Source organism: Sminthopsis crassicaudata, chromosome 1 (assembly GCF_048593235.1).
Source record: "Sminthopsis crassicaudata isolate SCR6 chromosome 1, ASM4859323v1, whole genome shotgun sequence".
NCBI classification, from domain to species: Eukaryota; Metazoa; Chordata; class Mammalia; order Dasyuromorphia; family Dasyuridae; genus Sminthopsis; species Sminthopsis crassicaudata.
The window spans coordinates 698,132,344-698,155,726 of record NC_133617.1 but is presented as its reverse complement, the minus strand read 5'-3'; the positions used below and the strand labels follow the sequence as shown (position 1 = coordinate 698,155,726).

General features: G+C 48.9%; 1 protein-coding gene across 1 annotated transcript in view; it reads left to right on the top strand.

The window, feature by feature from the left end:
* PLXNA1 (plexin A1) overlaps positions 1–23,383 on the top strand; it is a gene marked incomplete in the record, with an annotated part of 256,809 nt that overhangs the window by 201,462 nt on the left and 31,964 nt on the right. The window contains 7 exon segments of the mRNA XM_074283782.1: positions 54–120; positions 12,704–12,850; positions 13,934–14,093; positions 15,272–15,375; positions 18,329–18,425; positions 19,087–19,277; positions 21,237–21,406. Coding sequence (XP_074139883.1) covers positions 54–120; positions 12,704–12,850; positions 13,934–14,093; positions 15,272–15,375; positions 18,329–18,425; positions 19,087–19,277; positions 21,237–21,406 — 936 coding nt within the window.

The following is a 23,383-nucleotide window of genomic DNA, read 5'->3' as shown; positions in this document are numbered from 1 at the left end:
AAGGTACTGGGGCTTTGTTCCCCATGCCCATCACTTCCTCCTCTTTCTTCTAGGACGGAGTCAGTAGCAGAGAAAATGCTGACAAACTGGTTCACATTTCTACTGTACAAGTTTCTCAAGGTAAGTCCCCAAAGCCTTATTCTTCTGGCAGTCTGGGAGGGAAGTCAGTGTGGGGGGGGGGGGGGCTCATGGCCTTTCCCATTGTGGAAGGAGGCCCCTGAGCTCAGAGAGCTTCAGGACCATGACCAGCACAGAGAACGTTCCATTCCACCCCCCACCCCCACCGCCCCGCTCTTTCAGAAACCTTTCCCACTCAGAAATTCTCTCCTACTTTTATATTACTCTGACATTTGATGCCTCCTCTCCCAGTAGGAGCTCCCATTACAACTGTGTGGTAAAGCAGACCCCATTCTGCACCCGTAGCCCACCACCCCCTGCCAAGGGCAGGAGAGTGCTTTAGTCAGCCCTCACTCTCTTACTCATCCCTACAGTGACCGTTTCCGTGCGTTTTCTGCTGCACTTTTCTCCTGGTTCTGCTCACTTCGGTCTGTGTGGGTCAGTCAGCTCATCTCTTCCGTCGTTTCTCCAAGTTCTTCCCTTTGTTATATCTCGGGGCACAGACTATTAGTCTGTTCCATTCCCACGCTGGGATTGAGCTCCACCTTGTTTTTCCCACTGGGGTTTGGCCCTCTCCCCAACCTGTGGTGATGGAATCCTGAGTCTGCTGCTTGTGAGACCCCAAGCCTCTGCCCTCCCCGAAGGACTCAGGCCTTCTCCTTGCGAGGGCCACGATGGCCAGAGGGACCTTAGGGGTTATTCAGGGGGAGTCTGCACGGTACAGATGGGAAAACTGAGGCTGCCTTGCTTAAGCACAGAGGGTCAGCGGCTTTGGTGTCAGGAGACCTGGGTTCAGACCCCTCCACTGCTGCTGACCACTCACTTGGGGGCCGTCATTCTCTTCCTGCCTCTCTTCATCTATAAAACGAGGTGGTTGGACTAGCGCCTCTCAGGCCATTTCCTGCCTTGAGCCTGGGGTGGAGGGTCCAAGGGGTGCTAGGGCGGGGGTCAGTGGGCTCTGACTCAGTTCACTCAGCAACAGTCCCCTCTAGGGCCCACCGAGCTGAGGCCCTTTCTTGCACGTGAGGGGCACAAAGCCCCAGTCGCTGTCTATCTGCTCTCTGATGATACCGTATAACCACAGATCAATAAGTCATAGTCATCAAACATTTGTAGAGCACTTGGCGTAAGGCAGACTGGGGAGACTGCTCTCAAGGACCCTTACCTTCTGACAGGAAGATGAGAATGTAAATGTCGTGTCCCACGCTACAATGACTCCTTTTGGGGCCATCTTAGCAAAAATCCAGAGTCCTTTGCTGTTTCTTTCTCTCCAATGAGGAAACTGAGGCAGACGGGGTTAAGTGACTTACTGAGGGTCGTACAGCTAGTGTCTGAGGCAGGATCTGAACCCAGTCTCCCTGACCCCAGGCCCTGGGCTCTCTTCAGTGGGCCCCCTAGCAGACATACAAATAGATAAAATACAGGAATAAATACTAGCTTCCATCAGGTGCTACTTCCTACTCAGTATCCTCCCCAGTCCCCATGTCCATCCTTATCCCAATAGTGAAATCTAAATATCTTTTTCCGAAAATGCAGAACATTCCTAACTAGACGGAGACAGAGAAAGACACAGAGACAGAGAGAGGGAAAAGAGATTTAGAGACAGAGACAGAGAGGGAAAAGAGAGATAGAGATAGAGAGAGGGAAAGACAGAGAGAGAGAGGGAAAAGAGATTTAGAGACAGAGACAGAGAGGGAAAAGAGATTTAAAGACAGAGATAGAGAAAGGGAAAGACACAGAGACAGAGAGAGACAGAGACAGAGAGAAAGAGACACACAGAGACAGAGAGAGAGGGAAGAGATTTAGAGACAGAGACAGAAGTGCACAGAAAGAGATTCAGACAAACCCACCCACCCATACTCCCCTAGACTCTGTCTGGAAGGCCTCAGCACCTGGGCCGCTTTCCCTCCTGGAGCTCCAGGTCCATGGTGCACATAACTCTCCCCTCACCCTCCCATAACCCTTGAGAGAGAGGCGAGGGTGAGGGCAGGGGGAGGGAGCGACGGCAGCCAGCCTACAGCGAGAAGAGCCAATTCCCAGAGCTTCCATTCATCATGAAGACAAAGTGGGTTTGAACTGCTTCCAAGAAGGAAGGTGGGCAAGCCCGGAACCGGTGGGTCCCAAGTGAGCGCCAGGGAGAAGTGATTTATCAGGCCTCTTAGAGGCGCTTGGCTCCCTGCCCCAGGCCAGGGGGCCGCCTGCTGTGTCTGTCTGGAGATACCTCCTTGGGGCAGCAGACCCCCAGGTTATCCTGGAGACAAAGACACAGCTGGTCTCCTCGTCCTCCGGGTGAGGCCCTTCCCCCAGATTCTTGTGGCTGGGTGTTAGTTGGCATTGAGTAGACAGGAACCAAGGATTCAGCTATGGAGGAGCCCACAGGGCACTTAGTGTGTTACAGCCGGAGGGGATCTGCTGTATTTACATAGCAGGAAACCGAGGCATAGGAAAGTTGTAGCTCTTATCCAGCATCCCCCAGGTGATAAAAGTCAGAGGCTAGATTTGAATTTGGGTCTTCCTGACTATCACTGCAGCATGTAGCTGCTTGTACCCATCCTGTTTCATTATTATTATTAAAACAGCAGCACCCATTATTTTTCTAATTGTTTTCCTTATTTAGAGACACAGAGATACTCCCTAGGACCACAAGATCCCCCCCTAGGATCACAAGATCCCTCTAGGACCATAAGATCCCCCCTAGGACCACAAGATTCCTCTAGAACCACAAAATCCTTGCTAGGACCACAAGATCCTCCCTAGAACCACAAGATCCCCCCTAGGACCACAGGATCCCCCCATAGGACTACAAGATCCCCAAAGACTACAAAATCCCCCCCTTGGACCATAAGATCCCCCTGGACCACAAGGACTCTCAGCATTTAGAAGGAGCATCGCCTAGCAGCGTCCCTGGCCTGGTTTGAGCCCCAATCTGGTTTGGGGCCTGGCCTGGTTTGGGGCCCGGCCTGGTTTGAGCCCTGGCCTGGTTTGGGGCCCGGCTTGGTTTGGGGCCCGGCCTGGTTTGGGGCCCGGCCTGGTTTGAGCCCTGGCCTGGTTTGGGGCCCGGCTTGGTTTGGGGCCCGGCCTGGTTTGGGGCCCGGCCTGGTTTGAGCCCTGGCCTGGTTTGGGGCCCGGCTTGGTTTGGGGCCCGTACTAGTTTGGGGCCCGGCCTGGTTTGAGCCCTGGCCTGGTTTGGGGCCCGGCCTGGTTTGGGGCCCGGCCTGGTTTGGGGCCCGGCCTGGTTTGAGCCCTGGCCTGGTTTGGGGCCCGGCTTGGTTTGGGGCCCGGCCTGGTTTGGGGCCCGGCCTGGTTTGAGCCCTGGCCTGGTTTGGGGCCCGGCTTGGTTTGGGGCCCGGCCTGGTTTGGGGCCCGGCCTGGTTTGAGCCCTGGCCTGGTTTGGGGCCCGGCTTGGTTTGGGGCCCGTACTGGTTTGGGGCCCGGCCTGGTTTGAGCCCTGGCCTGGTTTGGGGCCCGGCCTGGTTTGGGGCCCGGCCTAGTTTGGGGCCCGGCCTGGTTTGAGCCCTGGCCTGGTTTGGGGCCCGGCCTGGTTTGGGGCCCGGCCTGGTTTGGGGCCCGGCCTGGTTTGAGCCCTGGCCTGGTTTGGGGCCCGGCTTGGTTTGGGGCCCGGCCTGGTTTGGGGCCCGGCCTGGTTTGAGCCCTGGCCTGGTTTGGGGCCCGGCTTGGTTTGGGGCCCGGCCTGGTTTGGGGCCCGGCCTGGTTTGAGCCCTGGCCTGGTTTGGGGCCCGGCTTGGTTTGGGGCCCAGCCTGGTTTGAGCCCTGGCCTGGTTTGGGGCCCGGCTTGGTTTGGGGCCCGGCCTGGTTTGGGGCCCGGCCTGGTTTGGGGCCTGGCCTGGTTTGAGTCCTGGCCATTCCGTGCCAGGCTCAGTGGAACCCTACGGCCTTTCTCGGCGTGCCCAGCACCTCCTCCTGTGAAGGGGCTTGGGTGTTCACGGTCCTTCACGGCAGAGAGAAGAAAGTGCTAAGTTGCCTTCTCACTCCTCACAATTAGATCAGCCCCTCAGCACCTTCTCGTTGCCAGAAAAGCTGCCCGTGCTCTCTCAGTGGCCATAGGGAGAAAGCCAGTCAAGCGTGATTGGGCTCGGTGGGAGCGGACTGAGGGGGGAGGAGAGACTACCTGCAGACAAGATGAGGCATTTGGTCACTTTGCATCTCTGGCGCCCACCAGGCACTCAGCCATTTTCTTAGGCTCTGCACCCTGCCCAGAGCTGGGAATAAGCAGGACAGAGCTTGCATTCCAAGGGGGAAGATACCCCATAAACAAGAGTAGAAAAGGGGGTACTTGTGGGGGTGGGGTGGTCGGGGCCCTGTGGGGATGGTCTGGGGAGGGCTGAAGCCAAGGGCGGCCCCGGGGAGAGCCCAGGCTGGAAGGAACTCTGAGGTGAAGAGTCCTCTGGCACTGTCCTGGACAGGAACCGAGTCATCAGGGACACTCTTATCCGTGCTTATGGATTCAGGGATGGAGCGACTCAGTGAGCGTGCATGAAGCTTTTCCCAGTTGCAGGACACTGACTTTGGCTCCCAGGGAGAGAAATAACGTAAATAAGCCTGTAGTCAGAGGGAAGATCGTGGGAACTCTGAAAGTACCTGTCCTTTGTTTTACAGACGGGGAAACCGAGTCCAAGCCAGGGAAAGTGACTTGCTTCTACCCAAGAGAGCGAGTCAGTGGAAGGGCCAGGAAAAGGTCTCTCTTTGCTGTGGTGGAAACAATATTGTTCCCATCAGTAGTTCAGGCCATTTAACTTCTCCGAACTTTGGTCTCCTCACCTAGGAAATGGGTTCAATCACGTCAGCGCCCTTCTAGGACTGTTGTGAGGACCAGGAAGAGAGAGGGAACATATAAAGCGCTTTGTCAGTCTTCAAGCGCAATGTAAAATGTAAGCTCTGGTTATTCTCTGGGAGATTGAAACTAGCCGCAGGAACAGGGGACATGGGTGTGTTTAATGAGGTGAGAAACTTCCTGGGGCTTTCTGGAATGTCACTCGGTGGCTTCTTGGGGAGAGACTGTGGGGGGACATGGGGGGAGGGGAGGCTGCTGAAAGGTCAATGACCGGAATCTGCAGGGCAGGAGTGGTGTGTGTCCTGTAATTCTCTGCCTGGGACTGGCAGGTCCGGCTGCTGTTTCTGCAGTCCGCAGCGGGTTTTAATGAAGAGAACTGTTCATTCTCTCCCGTGACTTTCCCCTCTGACCTCTGCCCTGAGAGCAGAGTGCATCAGTTCTCCTCCTGCTGTCCATCACGCAGCTGCTGTGTTAGCACACCTGTGCTAATGGGAGAGAGGAGAAGCTCAATGCATGGTCTTGGGCCGGCCAGGTGCCTTCTGAGGCCCTTGGGCTCCCCAGTCTTAAGATAAGGGAATTTCCCTAGAACAAGGGTTCTTAACCTTTTGATGTGTCCTGGACCTCTTGGGCAGTGTCCGGGGAAGTCACAACAGGGTTTTTAAATGCATAAACCCAGTATGGAAGAAAGCAATTATAGTGAAATAAAAAAATTGTCATCCTGTAGAGGGAGGGTCTCTGGGCCGGGGTCTCTAAGGAGAATGCTTCTAGCTCTAACGTTCTCTCTTCTAGTATTCTGTATCCTAGGGTTCCCTCCAACCTGGAACCCTTGTTTTGTGGTTCTTGAGACACAATTCTGCCTGAAAAGGGCCTTGCACTGTTGTTGAGGGAGAGACCTCCTTTCAGGGATTAGTGACCAAGCGAAGATGGTCCCTGAGCGCGTGATGCTCTCTAGTGCAGAGGAAGTCAGAGGGATGGAGCTGGCACCGGGAGCACGGCTAGTTCCCCGCCCTCAATGCACAGAGCAGACCTGGGGAGCTGGCACCTGAACAGCTTGTGGCTTCCTTACATACTTTTCAGCTCTTCCTCAGCCCCAGCCCGGCACCTTCCTTGCAATGAAAAGCCCACCGAGAAATCAAAACAAAGCCCTTAAATGACTCCAGAAATCCATTTCTGTGACTGCATCTGATAATGTATGTAGCATTCTGTCCTAGCAGTCCCCCACCTCTCTGCCAAGGCCAAGGGTAGATTTCATAATCTTCTCCCAGACCTTCATTATCAGCTTCTCAGAGTTAATGAAAGGAAAAAGGATTCGTGGAAAGAAAAACTGCCCACAGAGCTCTCCAGAAATGGGACGTGCTTTCCTGGAGGCCCCACGGTCCGGCAGGGTAGCTTCAGACACGACCAGAGACGGGGTGGGAGGAGGAAACCGAGAGCTAAATATGTGTCCTGTATATAAGGGGCATCCAGTGGGGATGGGTTAACTCAGACCTAACATGGGCCGCTCAGACCTGCCCAGAGGCCTAAGGGTGGCCGGCCCTCAGCCGGCACATGATACCTTGGACTGCACGGTAAGGGCAGCTGCCTGACGTGGCCATCACCGAAAAGCCTGGCTCATGTGGTTGGCCACTCGCTTATATGCCATCTTGTTGCATTTATACCTGTCTTCTCTCTATTGACATGGCTCTGGGTACCAGAGTATCATTCACCATTAGCGTTCTCTCTGTCTCGTGTCTTCTCTTCCTCTCTGTCTCCTCCCCCTCTCCCTCCCCTTCTCTCTTTTCCTCTCCCTCCCCCCTTCTTTTCCCTCCTAGCTTTTTGTCATCTGTAAATTTCCTCAATCTGCCAGCTATCCCTTCATCCAAGTCATTGATAAAAATGTTTACTAGATCCAGAGCCAAGGGTAGATAGCCTACGTTGAAAAAATACTATATTTATTATATCTTTTGTTCTTAGTCCACTCTCATTTTTTAAAAAACTAATCACTTCCCCCTCTCCTACCAGGCAGGCAATCCTTTTAGGGAAGATTAGAAAAGAAAGAGGAAAAAGAGCTGTTCGGCAAGTGTCGACCCTGCGTGGCAAAAGAGGCTGTGTTCCACATCCTTAGGGAAGGAGCACACAGTTTTTAGTCCTGTAATGTAGCTCTGCGTGTGTGTAATTATGATAATATAATCTATATGGTATAGATTGCGTTTATATGGAAAATCATATATTAATATAACATACATGGGTTTATATGTTTTTAGATATTTATGTCTAATAATACAATCAGTATTATGATGGAATTAATAATATAATCATGGATAATATCTAATAATATAATGTTTAGATCTTTTTATTATTCATATTTTAATATACTGATCTGTATATGCGCGAGCGCGCTTTTTGAAGTCAGACTCATTTCCTTTTGTTCTTTGTTCCCTCCCATGTAGCACAGGGCCTGGCACACAGGGCTTATTGATTGATGGACGCTTACCAAAAACCCTTTCCCTAGAATACCCCTGAGAGATGGGCAGCATGAGCGTTATTACCCAAGTTTACAGGTGGAAAACAAGCCACAGGAGAAGCCTGGATGGCTTGTCCGGGTAACTCCAGGGGAATGACGGAGCTGCATCTTAAACTCGTTTTCCTGTTCTTTCATTCTAGCTCTTCTGCCACCCCCACCCCCCACTAAATTCATTTTCTCATACCTGATACTCAAGGATCACCCTTGGCTCTAAAGACCAGGCCTAGTAGGGGAAGGAGAAGAAAGACTTGTGAGCTGCTGGGAGATTGAAGGGACTGTAGGAAGATGATAATCCAGTGGCTCACAACAAGCCTTGTTCTGGGCCCGAGAACCGCCAGGGATGGCCACCTCCCCGCATGATTTCACTGCTCCCATGGGAGACTTTTCCAGTTTGGAAACTTCCTTAGAATGTACATTATGCACGCGAGCCCCTGACCGTGCTTTCCCCAGAACTTTCTTCGTATGCTCCATCCCGCCTGCAGGGATCCTTAGGACCCCTCATCTGCAGCAGCATATGGGGTATGTGTGTCTCAGCCCTGGGGGCGTTCAGCATCCTTAGGCGGAAGCCCCGCTCGTGGGCAAGGAGCGCGGCTCCCAACCAGGGCCAGGGGTGCTAGGAGCCATTGGTGCTGGCAGCCCTTCGGGGACTGCTGAGTTCCGATAGATCAGCAAGTTGTTTTATGGGAGGCATAGGCCCCATATGGGCTAGAGGTAACTGCTAAGGGAATGTCTAGATTGTCCTGAGACCTTCGAACCTGGAACACTAGGACCTCAAAGTTGGCCAGGATCTTAGGACATAGGCTGCCTAAACTGGGCGGGAAATTATAAATAAGGTGTCAGACCCAGAGGGGACCTTAGAAATAGAGGAATATAGACTGCATAGTATATATGGATCCTAGAATGTAGGAATGAAATGTTAGAGTTTAGGAACAGAGGAACCTTAGAATATAAATTCAAAAACTGGAAAAGATCTTACATCATAGGATGTTAGAAGTAGAACTTTTAGAACATGGGATGTCACACAGATGGAAGGCACTATATAGAGTATTTCAAGATAGATCATTGGAGATGATGGAGGCTTCAAAACACAGAATGTCTAAAAGCTTAGAAACTGTAAAGATGATTTTAGTATATGACTATTAGACTATGAACTTGGCTTTTAAAAAACAAAACAAAACTATTTTGCTAACTAACTATTTACCGTGACTGATTTCCTGTATAAAAATTTTCTTCTGGAAAGGGTTCCATAGACTCCATCATACTCTGGGGTGCGGGGGGTGATCCAAGACAGAAAAGTTTAAGACCCCCTCCCATCTTTCATGTGATCATCACTATATTGATGAAGAAATTGAGGCTTGGGGGTGGGGGTGGAAAGCGATTGTGCAAGGTGACATTAAGGTAGCCAGCGTTGGAGCCCAGGTCTTGTGGTTCTCAGGTTGATGCTCATCGTCAGGGAGGACTTCATGGACTAGGTAAGTGTTGATTCAGGTAGGCTAGAGGGTGGAGGATACTGGATAAGGAGAAATCCTATTTATGTTATATTTTGTAAGGAATTTTTGTATTTTGCCTCCAGCTGTCCCTTATAATAGTCTCATATATAATAGAGATAGCTAGTTGTTATCTCCATTTTACAGATTAGGAAGCTGAGGCTCAATGAAATAACATAGAACCATGGCATTTAGAGGAACTTGCTTGTACTTCGTGTATTGAGTCCAGCTTCTTCATTTCACAGATGAGGAAACTGAAGTCCAAAGAGAATTGGCTTAAAGTCACTCAGTCCGTGTTCTAGTAGACAGAACAGACTCCTGGGTAGTTGGGGACAGGCTGGGCCTGACATTCTCCAATCTCCATTGGACTGGCTCTCTTCTTGCCTCTCCGTCCCTCAGTGGGCCTGCCACGAGGGCAGGGAACTGCTCCCTCCTTCCCTTCCCCCCGAGCTTTGTCCGGGGACTACTTGGGAGCCGGAGCCTTGGAGGAAGGGCTCCTCCCGGTCCCGAGCATCCCGAAGGCGGAGGGAGCGGGGACGTGACAGGGAGAGGCAGGCTTGGCTCTGCAGAGGGGACACTCACAGGGCTGCTTGCCTTGGCGGTCATTATTTTTGCTTTTGCATCTTCCAGGAAGAGAGATGGCTATTAATAAACGGCTCCCAGCCTCCAAATTGGGTCGCCTTTCTCGCTCTCCCTTTCTCCCTCACCCTTTTCCCCCTCTCCCGAAGCTGACTTAATGAAGCCGAGTTTGCAAATGAAACATAATTTCAAAGACAGGCATGTTGTTGGAAGGTCTCGGGATGATATATGCATGCTCCTGCTCGTTAGCAGCTGTCTCTTTAATTACTGCAGATGCTAACGAGATGCTAACAGCATATGGTGACAGGGGGAGCAGTGCACTTTGGTCCAAAGGACAATTTATTTGTGAGGTGGCCGGGGAGGAAGGAAGAGGCTATTGGAACTTCTCTGCCGCCTTCCCACTCAAAAGTCTCCCTGGCCCGCTTTACTGCCCTCCCTCCGTCCCTGAACGGGAAGGTAGGGAGCTCCACTTGGAAGAGTCTGCCTTGGCTGGACCTCGGGGGAGTAGACCTGGAGGAGGCCCATGCGCAGGTGGAGGCCCATGCGCAGGTGGAGGCCCATCCACAGGCAGGGGCCACAGCGTGGTTGATTCTCTTTCTGCTGAGACCCAGCTTCATGGCCATGGCTTGGGATCGTAGGATTGTAAGCAGTCTGTCTAAGGCCCATCCCTTCTAGAGTCTGACTGGAATCCTCCAGAACTCCCAAATCCCCTTCTTTCACTTCATCCCATCACACAGCCAAACGACAGGTGTTTGTGGAACATGACTCCTGACTGTCTCAGGTTGACTCCTCCTTCAAGGTTCAGCTGAGCTCACTTTCTCTAGGGATTCCTGTGCTGTATTTCCTTATACTTATTGCCGCTTACCCAGAACCTCTCACACAAAATAGAAAGGAATATAAAGATAAAAAAATTATTTCTATATACTTAGAAACATAAATAAATTCATATAAATGTACAAATATACTTATAGAAACAGTACATTCATATAAATAAATATACTTAAAGATGCATAAATCCATTTATATGAATATACTTATAGAAACTTATGTGTATGAATATAAATATTTATATAACTACTTATAGAAACAAATACATTGATATAAATTTTAATAAATATTCTTAGAGACATAACTATACTTATTGAAACATAAGTATATTTACAGAACTATAAAGGAGTAAAACATGGAATGACCATTTAGTCAACAAAGTCACAGCTTGTTGGTTTTTAACTGGAAGGAACCTTAGAGGTGAAATCCCCCCCCCCCAATTTGACAGATGAATAAACTGAGCCATAGAATTATGTGACTTGCCCAACCTCATACAAGTTAAAACTATCAGAGATGGTTCTGCCCTCGAGTCTAGGGCTTTATACGTGATGCTGGGCTGGTGCCTCTGAATGAAGCAGTGGTTGCCTCTTTTGGCTCCTTGTGTGTTGGGCAAGATGCTCGGCATCTCTGAGACGTGTATGATATTGGTTATTTTTTGTGCCAATCCTGTGCTGGCACTGTGGCAATACATAGAAAATCAGAATCCTCAGGCCTGGCCCTCAAGAAACTTACCCTCTCATAATAAGATGAATAACTGCCACTGTAGCCCATTACCCTTTTAAATTTTTTAAAATTTATTAAGTTTGTTTTTATATCACCTACATTTCTTTATTTAGTGTTATTTTATTTTTCCAATTAAATGTAAAGACACATTTTGATATCTATTTTTAAAAAAATTTGAATTTTGAATTTTCATCCTTTCTCCCCAAGATGGTAAGCAATTTGATCTAGGTTATATAAACACATTACGTTTTTGAGCACTTTGCACATGTGACTTTGTTAGATGAAAATGGCTCATTGTGAGTCGGTAAAGTTCAAATCTTTCTAAAGTCCTTCAGTACCTTAGATGGATTTCTCTCTAAAACTATAAGTTCTAGATGATTGCTGACCTTCATTGAGTGGAAGGAGTTATCATGCTGGGAGTTCCTTCCATAGATCAAATCCAGGTCCAGGCCCTTTTCCTCTCACCCTCATTTGGTGCTCACGACAAACACTGTGCCCAGAAGGGGGGTCTAAGATGGGGGGAGGGAATGAAATATTATTGACTTTATGAGGCAGTATAGAATCAGTTGTGTAATTATGCCAGGTAGATAATACGTTCTGGAAGATGCTGGAGGAAGCAGAAACCATTGAAAGCTGCACAGAGAGTGGGGCCGAGCTGGACTTTGAAGTCTGAATAGAATTTGGAGAGGCAGAGATTGGGCTAAGAGGTGGGGGAGGGAAAAAGAGGACCGGAGGATTCCAGGCAATGGCAAGAGCATAGGAATAATAGACATTCAGCTCTGGACCAAGGGATACAAGAGACGAGAAAGGTTCTGGGCCATGTTGGGCAAGCACAGCTGATATTTCTTAGTCAAACCATCAACAAGCTTTTATTTAGCACCTATATCCCAGGTACTATGCTAGGCACTTGGGCTGTAATGACAAAAATGAAATAGTCCCTGTTCTCCACAATCCTATATTCTACCGAGGAAACAGCATGTATGTGTGAAAATAGATGGAGATATATTGGATTGCTTGCCATCTAGGAGAGGGGGAAAATTGGAGCACAGGTTTTGCAAAGGTCAGTGGTGAAAAATTAAAAAAGCTTCAATAAAAAAGGAAATAGATGTAGAATATCAACAATAACTTTGGCAGGAGAAGGAAGAGATACTAACTGGTGGGATTCAGGCAGGGCTCATGTGTGAGAGGAGTGGCGGGGTACACACGGGCCTGGGTCACAGCCTTTGCAGGGGTATATTGATGGGAGAGAGTGAGTCCTACTTTTGGAACATTTAGAGAATTGTTCATTTAGGAAAGCAGTGGATCACGGAAATGTTTTACATGATTACACACGCATAACTTATGTCAGATTGTTTTCTCGATGAGGGCAGGTGGGGAGGGAGGGAAAGAACTTGGAATTCAAAATTTGGAAAGAATGTCATGTAATTTAGAGGGAAATAGTTTTTAAAACCAGAGCATGGTTCAGATGGATAATAGGTAGGAATTCAGAGATGGGGAAGTCAGTGGACGATGGCCTTCCTGGTGGAGGTAAGTCTCGAGATTTTTCCCAAGCGTTTTGAAGGAGATGTTGTGCTTGGTTTGGGATGGCCTGTTCTCAAGTTGCTGCCTCCAGGGAGGCTGTGCGACCCTCTTGATGGAAACTCTTCCTTGACCTGTGTTCCTTTCCTACCTCAGGAGTGTGCAGGGGAGCCTCTCTTTATGCTCTACTGTGCTATCAAGCAGCAGATGGAGAAAGGTCCGATCGATGCCATCACTGGAGAGGCTCGCTATTCCCTGAGTGAAGACAAACTCATCCGCCAGCAGATTGACTACAAGATGCTGGTGAGTCCCACGAGACCCTCCTCCCTGTGTCCCATTGAAGGCTTGGGGGCACGTGTGGTATGGACCCCCGTGCCGAGTTCCCCAAGGGCTCTTAGGTCATCCCCCTCACGGCATGTGGCTGCTGCAGGGACTGTCCCCATTTGGGATCCCTTCTGATCTCTCCATGGTTCCGTCTTGCACCCCCGGGTCTTTTTCATCCCTTGGAATTTCCCGGTCTCTCTTACCACCTTGAAGTTTACCGCCAAAATTTGATGTCCCTTCAGTGAGAATTCACTGTGAAGGGCCCTGGGCCCAGTCCTTTGCCAAGTCTGTGGCAGAGAATAGGGTTCAGGAGGCAGAGTATTTATAGGGGAAGAAGGCACAGGAGAGAAAGCTCACACAGGTGATGTGGTTAAAGAACTAATGCTCCGTCCTGGGAGGCGCTGCGACGGACCTTGGCCCGAGTCATGGGTCGGTCCCTACCAGTGGTGTCCCACAAGGCAGCTCACTGAAATTCACTGCCTTAATTCTGTGAAATTAGGGACTTGGACTGAGCGGCCTCTGAGGTCTGACTCTTTCAGGGTCTTCTGTATCTAGCGTTTCACAAATCACCTGGTACGTTCTCTGCGATCTCATTGGATTCTCCCAGCACCTTAAGTGGGAGGCATTTATTGAGCACCTGTAGCTAACAAATCATAGAGCTGGGACTCCAGCTCTGATCTTCCGACCCTGAATTGTCTTTTCTTTCCACGACACTGTGTGACCGCCAAGTGTAGGAGATAGGAGATGATTAAGTGGTGCGCCAAGAGCCTGGCCAGTGATGACAGCAGTCAGTCCTTCTCACTGGCATTTTCTCCCTTCACGTGACCTTTAAAGTCCATTTGCTGGGTGGTGGGCCAAATGACTCAGAATGACTCGGCCCTTTCTGTCTGGTGGGTATCTCTTCCTGCTGTTCCGGGCCTGAAGTGAAGGATGGTCTACGGGGAGCTTGGTGACGGACGCCGAAGAGGAGAAAAAGATGGCCCCTCCTTTGGTCAGGAGCCTCAGCAGACACCCTGCCTTCCTCAAGGTCATGCTCTTTCTCCATTCTCTGCCCCAATCCAGACGCTGAACTGTGTGAATCCAGAGAACGAGAATGCTCCTGAGATCCCGGTCAAGGTGCTGAACTGCGACACCATCACACAAGTGAAGGAGAAGCTGCTAGATGCCGTCTATAAGGGGGTTCCTTACTCCCAGAGGCCCAAGGCTGGGGACATGGACCTGGGTGAGCCAGAGGCCTACTGGGCTGGGAGGGAGGAGCAAGTTCTGGGGCAGACCAGGTGGATTTGGGGAGCACCTCCACAGTGCCTCGTAGAGACCCAGATTATAGGGTGAGGATGAAGCAGTCCTGGGCTCTCGGTCCATTGGCAGATTATTTACCCAACCGTGCTGCACAGATTACAGGAGGGACAAAACATCTCCGTCTTCAGGAAGCTGGTGCTGTTCTTGGGGAAATACTCCCGTGGCTAGAGTCAGGGGCTGCTTTGTATGGTGCGGACCAGAGTTACTTTAGCAATCCCAGGAGGGGAGGATGAGTCTGGAGGATTCGTGGAAGACCTCAAGCTGAGATGGGGCCTGAGCTGAACCTGGTGTGAGGGCAAAAGCTAATTAGGAGAAGGGGGAGGCCCGGGGCCCAGCAGGACTAGTGTTTGGTGCTCTGGGGAGACACGGGAAGGTCCAGACATGACCCCTGAAAGGCTGATAAGATAAATATGGCCCATATTTAGAAGTTTCAGGGAGCCTTTAAGGAGCTTGCAGCCTGACTTGGGGAGTAAAACATACACATGAAATAATTAACTAACAGTAGGAGTTGATGGGTTGGGGTGGGGAAGACATTCCAGCTTAAGGGAACAGTAAGTAAAGGCACTGGCAGTTGTGGGCAAATGAGAAGCGTATTTAGATGACAGTGAGAAACCTGGCCCAGTGGAGCAGAGGATGCTGTGGGCAAACAATGAGAAGAAAGGTTGGAGGGCTGAATCATTGGGTCTTGCTATCATAGGTAATGGGGAGCCACAGTAGTACTTGAGCAGAGAAGTTATAGGGAAGTGCCTTGGAGGCTCCCGAGTGAACTTGGTGGTAGCATTTTCTAAGCTCACTCTCTTCACAAGAAATCAGGTCTTAGAATCATACATTTAGAGCTTTAAGGGACACAGCCCCCTCTCTGTCCCTGAATTTATACAGTGCTTTCTAGGTAGAGTGTGGCTTCTTCCTGCCCTTCTCTGTGGTGTGATGAAAGCCTTCTAGCTGCAGCAGCAGGAGCCCCAGCCCCCGCTTCCTGACTTAGGAAGCCCCCCCTTCACGGGGGATAGCAGCAGAACACCCACTCCCCACCCCTGGCTTTTGCTTATGGAATCACTGACTGCGTGAACCTCAACCTCCCCTTCTTTTGCCCCCATCATATAGAGTGGCGTCAGGGCCGAATGGCCAGAATCATCCTGCAGGACGAGGATGTAACCACCAAGATAGACAATGACTGGAAGAGACTTAACACTCTGGCCCATTACCAGGTAAGGCCTTTCCGCATCCTCGGCTCTCTGCAGGGAATCCCTGCAGCGGCCCCAGGGGCCGGGAGGACAGAGGTCAAAGCCAACCTCAGGCCCTTGACACTTAGTAACCTGTGACCCTGGCAAGTCACCTAGCTCCAGTCGACTTGCAATTACAAAAAGAATCACTTTAATGGATGCGTATAAGGGACACCCATGCTCAGCATGTGGGGCTGCTCAAAGACCTGGGGAGAAGGGAGCCCACCCACGCTCCTAGAACAGGTGCCTCTTCCTTACGAGACTGCTCTCCAGATGCCCATCTTCGGCTTCTCATCAGGGACTGGGCTCTGCCTCTGGGCAGGTGTTGGGGGAGCAGGGATGAGGAACTGACCACCAGGAGCTTTGGGCTCTAGCCCAAGTTTGACCTTTAACTGACGTTGGACAAGTTCATAGCATAAAGAAATTAGAAATGGAAGGAATTAGAGAATCAGAGATGGGGAAGTTAGGTGAGAGTTGAAAGGAGCAGAGAATGTCAGAGCTGGAGGGGCCTTAGCACAGGGAATGTCGGAGCTGGAGGGGCCTTAGCACAGGGAATGTCGGAGCTGGAGGGGCCTTAGCACAGGGAATGTCGGAGCTGGAGGGGCCTTAGCACAGGGAATGTCGGAGCTGGAGGGGCCTTAGCACAGGGAATGTCGGAGCTGGAGGGGCCTTAGCACAGGGAATGTCGGAGCTGGAGGGGCCTTAGCACAGGGAATGTCGGAGCTGGAGGGGCCTTAGCACAGGGAATGTCGGAGCTGGAGGGGCCTTAGCACAGGGAATGTCGGAGCTGGAGGGGCCTTAGCACAGGGAATGTCGGAGCTGGAGGGGCCTTAGCACAGGGAATGTCGGAGCTGGAGGGGCCTTAGCACAGGGAATGTCGGAGCTGGAGGGGCCTTAGCACAGGGAATGTCGGAGCTGGAGGGGCCTTAGCACAGGGAATGTCGGAGCTGGAGGGGCCTTAGCACAGGGAATGTCGGAGCTGGAGGGGCCTTAGCACAGGGAATGTCGGAGCTGGAGGGGCCTTAGCACAGGGAATGTCGGAGCTGGAGGGGCCTTAGAACAGGGAATGTTAGGGCTGGAAAAGAGACTCATTTAATCCCAGGCCCCTGTTTCACTGAAAAGGAAATTAAAACTCATTTCCATACAGTGTGTGAGTTCTTTTTCTGCATTGTTTTTCAGCTTCTACCCCTTTCTTTAGATTCCCATTCCTGTGTTGGTCAGGTCCCCCATTTCTTATTGAATTGAATATAGGTACCACAGCCTAGCCTTCAAGAAAGTAAATTCTCTCCAACATTGTCTTTCTTTGCTCCCAGCCAGTCTGAGCTCCTTGACATTCTCCAAATTTATCCTACCTATTTCTGAATCTGGGTATTTACTCCATATGACCTCTAACCCTTTTCTTCATTTGTTGCAACTTGATCTCGTCTTTCAGCACCAGCTCAGCTTCCCCCCTTCCATCATGCCTTCTCTGATCCCCAGAGCTTTTTCAGAACCCCAGAATGCTTCATATGCCCTTTTCCTGTGATATCGTGACATATATTTTTTTCTTTATTGTAATTATTTTTGTGCTTGTCTTAATCCCTCCTGTTGAGGCAGAGAGTAGAGGGAAGGAAGCACATTATGCTCATTTTACTCCATTGCCTGATGCTTTGCACACACTGGATGGCATGTAGGTCTCATAGTGCACCGAGCACTGGACTCAGAATCAGGAAGCCCTGAATTCAGATCCTGCCTCAGACTTTTACAGCCATGCGACCTTTATGCTTCTGACACTTACTCTTTTTTTACATGTAAAATAGGGATATTAATGCCCTCGCCTCTGAGGCTTTTGGGAGGATTAGATGAATAGATCTTTAAACTATGATATCAGTGCTATCATTGTTATCATCAAATGCTCTATAGGTACTGACTTGGGTAGTCTGGGAAAGGGCTTCTCCAAGGTCACACAGCCAGTTCACAGCAGAGCTGAGCCTTTAGGTCTTCTGACTTCCATTCCAGCATACTAGGTTCCTTATCTGCAAATGGGGATAATAATAGCTCCCCTGCCCCTTCCCAGGGATTTTTATTCATTCATTAAAATTTCATTGAGACACAGTGATTCAAGACAGTTCTGAAGGACCTATGGTGAAAAATGCTCTTCACCTCCAGAGAGAAATAATGAACTCTGAGTATAGATTAAAGCAGACAATTTTTTACTTTATTTTTCTTGCAGGTTTTTTATTTTTTTTGGGGGGGAAAGAAGTGACATGGCTACTATAGAAATATATTTTGCATGATTTCACATGTATAATGAGAGTGTATTGCTTGCCTTTTACATGGCTGAGGGAAGGACTAGAGGGAGGAACAGAATTTGAAACTCAGAATTAAAAAAAAGGAATGCTGAAAATAAATGAATAATACTTTTTTTTAAAATAAAATTTTGTTGAGAGCCCAGATTATGTAGCGCCTTGGGAGGTAGGACAGGGAGGGAAGACATATAACCATGTTCTAGAGGTTTGAGTCCTTCCCTTCCATGAAGTCACTTTAGAGTGAGGAGATAAGGCTGTATACAATACAGACCATAGAAGTATGAATTAAAATGGTACAAGCCCTGTAAAAGAGCTGCGGGAGCTCGGAGGAGGGAAAGCCACTGTGGGAGCAGGGCACTGGGGAGGCTTTGTGAAGAAGGGGCCATTTAAGTTGGCCCTTGAAGACTGTGCAAAATTTCAAAAGACAGAGATAGCAGCCAGAGGAGAGCAGCCCTTTGGGTCCTTGAAAGAATCCTGGAAAGATGTGAGTTATTGTGAGGATCCGTGGGGAAAGAGATGAGTGCTGAAAAGCTTGGTAGAATCTGGTTGTTGTGAGAATGCCATTGCTTTGAGCAGAAGGGTGGAGAAGGGGCAATGAACGGAAGGTTGTAACCAGTCAGGGCCCTGACCCCTGGCCTTTCTGACCACAGGTGACCGACGGCTCCTCTGTGGCCCTGGTGCCCAAGCAGAATTCAGCCTATAATATCTCCAATTCCTCCACCTTCACGAAGTCCCTCAGCAGATACGGTGAGTCCTTGAGAGTAGAGACTGGAATCGGGACCATCTGAATTCTAATCCTGCCTCAGACTGACTCACTTAGCCCTTGTCTGTCTCAGTTTCCTCAGCTTAAAAAGGGGATAAGAACTCCTCCCTCCCGGGGTGTTGGGAGGTTTATCACTGAGCTACTCATCACAGATGGGGCTATAGCCTAGACAGACTCACAGATTTCAGAAAAAGGGAGAGGATTGCCCGTGATGAAACGGAGGGCTGGGTGAGCCAGCCTTTATGCTGCTCTGGTACTGATGAAAGAGTGGAGAATCCTAAGCCAGTCACCCTTAGCTTGTCTCTGGGGGATTCATGGAAAAGCACGGGCAAGACTGGCAAGATTAAAAGGCTCGGATGGGAGCAGTCTTTGCTGATGTGATCTAATGAAGGTCCCTCAGTATGGATGGTGATGCTGTCATCCATAGTTTGGATGCTGTGGATCCATAGCTTTTCAGGGGGTGTTTGGGGTGTTTGGGGCCCAGTCTTTGCTGAATCTTGTGGCAGATGACTTTCCCAAAGTGCTTACGGCCAGGCCCGTCTCCCCTGGGGGACCCATTGGGGTCAGCCCTGCGAAGAAGGGCGTAGGGAGTGACTCAGGGGACTTACCTGGGATAGGGTTGGTCACGCCACACTGTCCCACCAGAGAGCATGCTCAGGACCGCCAGCAGTCCCGACAGCCTGCGCTCACGCACCCCGATGATCACACCTGACCTGGAGAGCGGCACCAAGCTCTGGCACCTGGTCAAGAACCACGACCACTTAGACCAGCGGGAAGGGGACCGAGGCAGCAAGATGGTCTCCGAGATCTACCTGACCCGGCTGCTGGCCACCAAGGTATCTGGGGGAGGGGACGATTGGGGCTGAAACTTTGAGTGGAGCCATGACCCAAAGGGCAGCTCGACAGAGAGCACAACAGCTGGGTTCGAATCCTGGTTGGGATTCTACTTCTTGGGCAGGCTCTTCTGCTGTCTGGGCCTCAGTTTCCTCATCTGTTCATTGAGGGGGCTCCTGGATGCTCTGACACCCTTTGAGCCCCAATCCTGCGACCCCAGGTTAAAGGTGTCATTTAGCCAGCAGGCACTCCACATTTAGTTTGGTGTGTCATACAGATGCACAGAAGTGTCTGGTGCATGCCCTCCAGGGAGCAAGAATCCTGAGCTGGAAGAGATTGCAGTCAGTCAATCCAGAAGTTCTTGCTCTTATATTCCTGGAAAATGGCCATTTAGCCTCTTCTTGAATACTTCCATTGTTGAGGACTAACAAAGCAGCCCATTGCAGGGGGCTTTTCGAAGTCATTGTTCAGTCCCAGCCAACACACTGTAAATTCTGTTCCTCCTCCCTCCCTGCCTCTCTTTCTCCTTCCCTCCTCTTTCCATCCCTCTCTCCCTCCCTTCCTTCCTTCCTTTCTTCCTTTCCTTCCTTCTTTCTTCCCTCCCTCCTTCCTTCCTTTCTTCCTTCCTCTTTCTGTCCCTCTCTCCCTCCTTCTCTTCCTTTCCTTTCTTTCCTTCCTTCCTTCCTTCCTTTTTTCCTTTCCTTCCTTCTTTCTTCCCTCCTTCCTTGAGGGAGAAGTAGTAGGAGGCCAGGTGAAAAAGTATGGACTAGTGCCTTCCTATTCCCAAGCTCTGATCTCTCACTTTCAACAACTTAAATATGTCTTACAAACCTGGGGGACTCAGAATGTAGGAGACTTACTGCTGACTTATATACTTCCTAGAGTCCCATTGCTTAGTCTTTGTGATTATAACATTTAGAACTGGAAGAGAATCTTAGAGATCTCTTGATCAAACCCACTTTTTCTTCTTCAGAAGAAGAAACTGATGTCCAGAGAATGATGCAGTGACTCATTTACCTTCTCTAATCTCAGTGTCCTTATCTGTAAAGTGGGGGCTATAATCCTTGCCCCGTCTGCCTTCTAAAGGTCCTCCTGAGGTTCTTTACACAAGTAAAGTAAAAAGCCTTCAAAAAAATGTGAAAGCACTTTGGAAAAGATTGGAGGGATTGTTATTAATTCCTTAGAACTCTCTGAGAAATCTGCTTTGCTCTCTTAGTTGTTGACTAGGAAAATATATGTAAATCCATTTGTAAACCTCCCGGTTCTATAAAATGAACTCAGTCATCCTTGTCCCAAGGTAATAGTCAGTGTTGATTGGGTCAGATATTCATGTACCAAGTTTACACCTCCATATACCTGGGGGACAAATGAGGTGCTGGGTAGAACCATAGGCTTTTGGTTCACAAATTTCAATCTTGTTTTTCTTCCAATAGGAAGCTACATTATTTTCTCTGTTTTGCTTGACCTTGACTGTGGGATGTCGAGCACATCTCTGTAGATGACAAACCCTCTGCCCTCCCCTCCTAGGCAGTAGTTAGGGAAACCATAGTCTGTAAAGTGTGGGGCCCAGCATCTTGCCTCTCATCACTCTGGAAGGCTGTGCTTTTGAGCCGTTGTCAGTCATGGCTCCCCTCATTGAAGGGATTTACTTCACAGTCTCTTGCCCAGTCTAGTCTGCTTTTGGTTAGTCATAGGTCAGGTGCATATCTTGATTAGGGTTTAGTCTGTGTGTAGGATCAAGAATCCCATTGTACTCATAGTTAGACCTCCATATATGAGTGGATGGAGGAAAGCCTTTCTGTGGCCAGGGTCAGGGCTCTTTATGTAGCTAAGATTAGGCTTCAGCCTATGACCACTGAATAAAGCTCTAACTGAGACAAACTCAGGGCCTCCATGCTGTCAACAGTAGCCTAATAATTCTTATTCAACCAAGCTCGCTTTTTTCTTCTGCCCGCTTCCAGGGAACCTTACAGAAGTTTGTGGATGACCTATTTGAGACCATCTTCAGTACAGCTCACAGGGGCAGTGCTCTCCCCCTTGCAATCAAATACATGTTTGATTTCCTGGATGAGCAAGCTGACAAACACCAGATCCATGACTATGATGTTCGGCATACCTGGAAAAGCAACTGGTAAGTGAGGGTTGTCTCTGGGGTGTGAGCAGGACCAGGAGAAGAGGAAGGGCTCCAGGCCAGGGAAAACAACAGAGCAAACTTAGGGGGTAATTTCTGGTGAGAAGCCAGACATTTTATTGTTTCACGGGAGGAGGGAGTTGGGTAAAGCATTGAGAAGAATTTCCAGTACTATGGAGAAAACATCATATATATATGTATGTATATATATATATATATATATATATATATATATATATATATATATATATATATATATATATATATATATATATATATATAATATATATATATATATATATATATATATATATATATATGTATGTATGTATGTATATAAGTGGGAAAAACCTTGGGCCTGGAAGCAGTAAACAAGGCTTTAAGCTATGGCTTTGTCATTCAGTAATTTTGAAACTAATCTCTCTGAGCCTCAGTTTGCTCACCTGTAAACATAGAACTCATAAGACTTTCAGTGTCTGTCTCATAGAGCTGTTGTAAGGATCTCACATGAAAATCTATGCAAGGTTTCTATAGCTGTGAAGGACTATGTAAATGTCAGCAGTTATTACTATTTCAGAATGTAGAATTGGAGGACTGAAGGAGGCATTTAGAATCCCATTTCCCATGATTTTTAAAGAGGAGGACATGGGTATCCATGACAATTCAAGGACTCTTCTTGCTTGAAGATACTATGGTGTCTGTCCATGGTCCTGACCTTTTCCAGGCAGGCGTCAATTTCTTCCTCCTTTTGGTCTTGAAAAGTAACTCTGCTGTGACTTCTGGCCTGAAAAGGGGACACACTCTGATGGAGGGTGGTCTGTGGCTGCAGCAGTCAAGCCCAGGAGATTTCCCTTGAGGTGACTTTGAATTTCGTGGGTTCCCAATGTTGTATTCAGTGTCCTGAATTCCCCTTGATCTATATTCATTCATTCACTGACATTTCTTGAGCACCTGTTTTGTGTCCATCTTTGTGGACAGTTTTAACCGATAGCTGGCATTTATATAGGGCTTTGGGGTTTGCCAAGTGCTGTACAAATGTTATCTCATTTGATCCTTATAGCAATCTTGGGAGGTTGGTGCTATTAATATCCCCATTTTACAGATGAAGAAACCGAAGCAGAATCATAGGATCACATGGCTAGGAAGTGTCAGAAAAGAGTCTTCCGACTTTAAGTCCAGCCCTGTCCCCACTGTATTACCAGACTGCCTCGGTTTCCTATGAGCTGTGTGATCTAAATGTCCTGTTCTATTCCTCTAAATGTCCCTTAATTTATACTCATACGTTCACAGACATTTATTGAGTATCTGTTCTGCTTCCCGCAGTAGCTATGATTTACTTGTGGGCTCTGTGATAAGATTCTGTGGTTAATACTCTGTCTGTATTACATTTTTCCATCTGTCCCTTTGACTGTCCCTTGGCTCGTTCATTTATTCATTCATTCGTTTATTCATAGACATTTATTAAGCACCTACTCTTTATTTCATCCTTATTTTTTATGAGAGAAGAGGTAGTGAACAAACCAAGATCGATACCATTAGAATTTTTGTAGTTGTGCACGAGATAAGTAAGTGTGCTGCCATAAGAAAGGATATTTGAATTGAGGGTTCAATTCAACGGTACATGGGGAAATATAAACTGAAGCCACAGCATAAGCTATAGCGTGGTTGTTATGAAGCACCATAAGAAATAGGAGAACCGCATGCCAGAAGAGCGTAGAAGGGGAGTTGGGAGAACTCTGGGAAGGATTCATGGAGGAGGAGACATGGGGGTTGCCCTTTGAAGACCCAGTAGGGTTTCTGGATTATAGCCGGAGAGGGTGTAGAAAAGGAGCCACAAGCCTCGTCCCAGCTCTCCCACACAGTCACTAAGTGACCTTAGGCAAGCTTGCTCCCTCTCTGTGTAACCCCCACTTCCTCCGCTGGAATCTGGAAACCGAGTAGGTAGAGCTGTAGACCTGGAGACCTGAGACCTGAGAT